The 6,000-nt window shown below is 29.3% G+C and overlaps 1 protein-coding gene across 1 annotated transcript; it reads left to right on the top strand.

The window, feature by feature from the left end:
• The first annotated feature begins 1,281 nt into the window (after positions 1 to 1,281).
• Positions 1,282 to 3,861, top strand: LOC111642272 (helicase POLQ-like). The gene is made up of 3 exons (XM_023388599.1): positions 1,282 to 1,303; positions 2,944 to 3,122; positions 3,197 to 3,861. Exons 1-3 carry the CDS (start codon positions 1,282 to 1,284, stop codon positions 3,410 to 3,412), a joined length of 417 nt encoding a protein of 138 aa, XP_023244367.1. The 3' UTR covers positions 3,413 to 3,861.
• Positions 3,862 to 6,000: the final 2,139 nt, after the last annotated feature.

The raw sequence follows: 6,000 nt of genomic DNA, 5'->3' as shown, positions 1-6,000 counted from the left end.
AACGAAAATGAAAATTTGCTTGATAATTCAACTACGCTTGTTGGAGAACAATAAAAACACTACACTCAACAAGCCACCAATAAAACTCAACTGCCTAACCTATAACCAAAGTCTCCTTTTAATTTGTTTTTTAAAAAAAGCGCTTGACAAACTTGCCCCGCATGCCGAAGTTGCCCCGGTCTCCCCTAAATAACCAAGGTTACTAAGTTTTTATTCCAGACTCTCTTGCTGACAATTGTTCGGAAAAGTATAATCGAATGGGCATTAAAAAAGTGTGATTTCGATGTATATGAGAGTTTCTGGAATACAAATTATTCAGAATTCGTTGTCCGATTTTGGAATTATGCCAGAATCTGTCGTATTTTTACCCCTGCTCGACGTTTTTCTTTCTGTGATGACAGACTTTGGAATAAATGTTATAAACTGTTAAACTTTTACAAAATTATACCAGAGGCTGTCATAGATATACTACTAATATATAGCATCCCTGTCCAGTGTGCAGTTCTTCTCCAATTCCGAAGTCACAGGAATAATATTTTATATCTATATGAAGAAGATAAGCATCGATATTAGGGCCATGTTGCTTGAAAACTTCACAATCAGATTTTTAGTTTTTGCACATACTTGGGAAGTGTGCAGAAGATAACCTGTGACTACAAATTTATATAACAGTTTACTTCTCAATTCCTGTTATTATTTTTTAGCACCACTATAAGTGTATAGGAAATTTTGTTTTCATTTTCCTATCTACTCCTATCGTATCATTCCTATCTAATATTTACATGATTCAAATTTGAACATATTTGGTAATCTTGTACACTTTGTTTAACTTTTCGTACAATTACTACAAGAGGTAAATTTCAGTAATCCGTTATTAAAAATATAACAGAACTGTTATTCGTGCTATTATGTTTTTTAAGATATAGCGGAAATAATTTTTTATTTCACACAGCAGTCAATCGCTATTTCATCTGAAAAAGTAATGTAATTTAAAACATTTTACATTATAGATTTTAAATTTCTAATACTGTAATAGAACTATTGACAAAAATCTTCCCCCCCCAATTTATTTTCTCCATTAAAGATGATGAATATTTTGATAATTGAATAAAATATAGATACGGAGGTGGAAAGAATGATGATAGATATGAATGATATATATACTTAGAAAGACTTAAGATGTTCAAAAATTAATATTACTTCATCTCTTAGGAAGGAAAGACTTCGCGAAAGATAACGTAACCTTAATAATTTATTCGAAGATATAGAAAATATAGGATGATGCGAGAAAGAGAATGGAATGGTATTATGTTATCTATGAGAGTAAGCAGGTGGTTAGCAATTTACACGAGTTATACGTTCTGATAGTCCATTTAGATCACTACACAACTAATATATCATAAGTAACTGTTCAGAAAAATAACCGTAAACATTAACACATTATATAAAAATTTTATAATAAAAACTTAAATTTGAATACATTTAAAACTTATTACTTTTGTGAATTCATTAATATATTGTAAATAGATAATTAACCATATGAAATAGCATACAACATGAAAGTAGTTTTTCATATTTTTATATCTATTACTTACTTTTAAATAGGGCTAATTATTATGTGATTTATTACTATATATTCTTATAGGTCTTATATTTTATTTTTATAACGTCATTTCTTTCTNTAATTTTGTGGGTGGGCATGAGTTTTATAAATAAGTATTAATTTTATAAGAAATAAAATCTTAATTAGCTTTTACCACTCTTGATATATAACGCTTTAAACAGATTTATCCCTATCCTCTTTTAATCTATAACTACCAAAATTTAGTAGTATCAATTTTTTTCATGTACAAGCCCATTCCAAATCTCGTTTTTTAATCTCTATATTTTCATGAGGTAATAAGCGAAATATACATCAACTCACACATACATATCCACGAAACATTTTTGCCGATTTTTGCCTTTTTAAATACAGGCCGCCTCAAATCATACAGATTTGTAGAAAACTCAAAAGGTCAAAGTCGACACGATTCCAGTACTTTTCTATATAATTATCACATGAGACAGGAAAATAATAAAAAAAAGACATCATAAAAGATATAATAAATAAAGAAAAAGAGCAATTATTTATTATAATTACTTCGCAGTGCTAAGCTTAAAATTTTTATCATATTTTTATTTATTTAATCTAAAATGTATGATTACTACCTCAAAATTGTACTGTAGTGTATTGCCTCTATTTATCATCCTTTTCTTGTTACAATAGATTCATGCCAGTTATCTGTCTATATCCCTTCAAATGAAAATGTTTGAATTGAAATAACGTAACTACGGTTTGTACCTGTAATTTGTATATAGTTAATCGGGACCACAGCAGTGTTGCCGTTCCTAGTACATTTGTACTTTTCTGGTACATTTTGCCCTTTCCAGTAAATTGAAAGTACATTTAGATTTTTAGTACATTTTCAGTACATTATAATATTTCAAGTACCATTTACGGTACAAAATAATATTTCACGCCTTAACGAAAAAATGAGAAAAATTAGTTTAATCNAAGCGTTTTCGCTTATGAATTTAAACAAGTGCAAAACACGGAACAGGTTAACCAATGAGAATTTGGAAAATCTGCTGGTTGTTTCAACATCTGCCATTACACCAGACATCAAGAAGATTGCCGCCAGCATCCAATCTCAGCCATCACATTAATCGCTTGGAGGTCTGGCCCCCAGTCAGTAAACTTAATCCTAATTTGGCCCTTCTTCACAAAAGGTTGTGCATCCCTGTCTTAAATTTTGTAAATTTAAAAATGTTTCTGTCCTGCCAATTTTTATCAAATTAACTTTTTATTCATTTGATAAATTATTGTTTTGAATTTATATTTTACATTGTATTATTGTATACATTATTGATTGTATATTTTAAAAGTTATTCTTTTGTTTCTAGATTGGCAACATGAATGTCTTACTTTACCAGCAATTAAAGAAGAGAAGAATCTCATTTATATGTTGCCAACCAGTGGAGGTAAAACACTTGTTGCTGAAATCTTGATATTTAAAAGACTATTATGCAATAAACAAAGTGCATTGTTCATTCTACCTTACATTTCAATTGTTCAAGAAAAAGTGAGTGTTTTTTTAAATATTATATCCTTAAAATAGATCTATAATTATTGAAATTTATTCAAATATTATTTCAGATCAAATCGCTTTCTCCTTTTGCACTTGAATTAGATTTTCTAATAGAAGAATATGCCGGAAGCAGGGGAAGATTTCCACCCGTAAAAAGACGTAAACGGCAGACTTTATTCATTGCAACCATTGAAAAAGCTCATTCATTAATAAATTGCTTTCTTGAATCAAATAGAACTGAAGAATTGGGTCTTGTAGTAGTAGATGAAGTAAGTTTTTTTTAAGTATTTATGATACTATTTTAAACATAAGTAAATTATAAACATCAATAATATATCAAAAACATGAATAAATTGTAACAAATATGAATATAAAAATCAGTAAACTATAAAAAACAAGTTTGCATGTATGTTGAAGTAACAACTCTCAACAGATCTTTCTTTAGAATATTGTTGGAAACCAGTTAGTTCCAGTGAAAACTTTACTACAAGTGGGCGTGAAATTCTAGATTTCCACAGTAACTTAAAGAAAAGATCAGTTGTGAATTGTCACTTTGTCATTAAGGAGTTATTTTATTATGAACGTTAACTTGTTTTTTTTATACATTTCTTAAGACTATATATACAAAATGAGTCAGTTCCATTCTGTCCCTTCACACACTGTTTGAGGTAATAGCAATTCCATGGCGGAGTTGACTTTTTATTGTAGGCTACTCATAAACCACACAATGCAAAAACGTTAAAATAGTCCTTTAGTGGTGGCATAACAATAAAATTAATAAATACATTAAATAAAATTGTCGGGACAAATTTACAGAAAAATATATATTTTTCTGTAAATTCATCTTTCCTTACAATTTTATTTAATGTACAGTCGACCCCCCTATAATTACGATTCCTATAAAACTACGAAAAAATTGTGACCGGTATCCGTAAAAAACCCCCTATAATTACCGCAAACGTCATCGGGCAGCCGAACTACTTTCCTGCCGTCTGTAGCGCCAACTACGGAGAGATTTCTATTGTCTGGACAGTATTATATAAATTATATATAAATTAGGTACTGTACATATAATTATATATTAATTATACAGTGGTACCTCAGGATACGAAATTAATCCGTTCCGAAACTGAGATCGTATCATGAAAATGTCGTAAGGTGGATCATCTTTTCCCATACGATTACATGTAAAACCAAATAATTCGTTCCAACGCGAAAAACATACTCAAATTAAAGCCAAGTAATACATTTAAAAAAATAACTGTAGTTAGGAAAACAAATGAAAAATGCGAACTAATGTAACGTCGTATGGTGAGATTTTGTTCGTATCGTGGAGCAAAAATATGTTCGAATTTCATGTCGTATCCTGAAAATTTCGTATGCTCTGGCGTTCGTAACCTGAGGTACCACTGTATATATAGACACATAAACAAAGTATTTATAGAACAAGTACATTTTAAAGGAAAATAGTACATTTTTTGAAGGCGCTTCAGTACGTTTTGAAATTTTATTGCGGCAACACTGGACCACAGTCGCTTCTATGCTTTCATATCTGTTCTCATGTTTTATGTGTCTAACACTATTCTCAAAATAAAATTTCAAAAAATAAAATAAATATAGGTATTATGATTATGAAAACATTTGAATACTCCATCGGATGTGTAAATACGATATACTGTATATAAAAGCTCAAATTCTAAATAAAAGCAGATTGGTCATTAATATTGCAAATGATTTTGAAATACAGTAGAGCGTCGATTATCCGAATCTATTGGGGACTGGGGTTGTTCGGAAAATCGGTATTTCTGATAAACGATTATTTACGAAAAAATATATTAATTTATCCCACGTTGAAACTTTTCTCCGTTGCGTGTCTCTTCGCGTTAAATTTTTCGTCGATGTTAAGCCTAACGAAGACTATTGTATCGTTAAAAATTATTTTTTTATTTTGTACAAACAAAATAAATATATTGAAAAATATAAAAACAATAAAANCGTCGATGTTAAGCCTAACGAAGACTATTGTATCGTTAAAAATTATTTTTTTATTTTGTACAAACAAAATAAATATATTGAAAAATATAAAAACAATAAAAAATTATACTTCAGAAGTTAATTTAGTATCAAAAACGTAAATATTTGAGTAGCCCAAGACATAGCCAAAGATTGCAGTGCCACAGCACTGGCTCAAATTTAAATTTGCGGACTGGAATTTTTCGGATAATTGACTTTCGGATAATCGACGCTCTACTGTATTCGTATTATTGGAAAAAACTATAATATTGCATATTTTCTTTTACTTTTCGTCACTAGTGGACAACACAAAATCTTCTTTAAAATATCTTTGTATATTCGGCCAGAACTACAACGCAGAGGCGGTTACAAAATGACATGTACAGAAATAATTCGCGAATTAAAACATTTTCGTACAAACGAATTTTCGTTTATTTTATGCACGGATTCTTTTTAAACAAACGTAATTTTAGTAAAAAATATATAAAATAAAAGAAATTTACTCACTTCAAATGAAAATGGCCTTATTATTGTTGTTACTTTTGACAGTTGTTTAGGTCTAGAAACAACAAATAGAACTTTACTACCTCTAATATAAGCTGTTGATTTTACTACTTGAAATCTGTCGTACGTCGCGTATAACGAATTTGAACCAAGATCAGCTTCCTTATATAAATATATAAAATATTGTATATAGTTATAATTAATTTTACAAATTCAATTGAACTGTTATTACTATTCTTACCTTTCTTCGTATTCTTCCAATTAAACCATTCCACGAGCCGTTGTCTAATTTAACTCCAAATACTTTTTCAACAGGTTGAATAATTTCATATCTGTGTAAAATATTATATAAAAT

Source organism: Centruroides sculpturatus, unplaced genomic scaffold (assembly GCF_000671375.1).
Source record: "Centruroides sculpturatus isolate CEXI.00-Female unplaced genomic scaffold, Cexi_2.0 scaffold1499, whole genome shotgun sequence".
NCBI lineage: Eukaryota > Metazoa > Arthropoda > Arachnida > Scorpiones > Buthidae > Centruroides > Centruroides sculpturatus.
The sequence above is the reverse complement of the archived record's forward strand: the minus strand, read 5'-3'. Positions and strand labels throughout refer to the sequence as shown.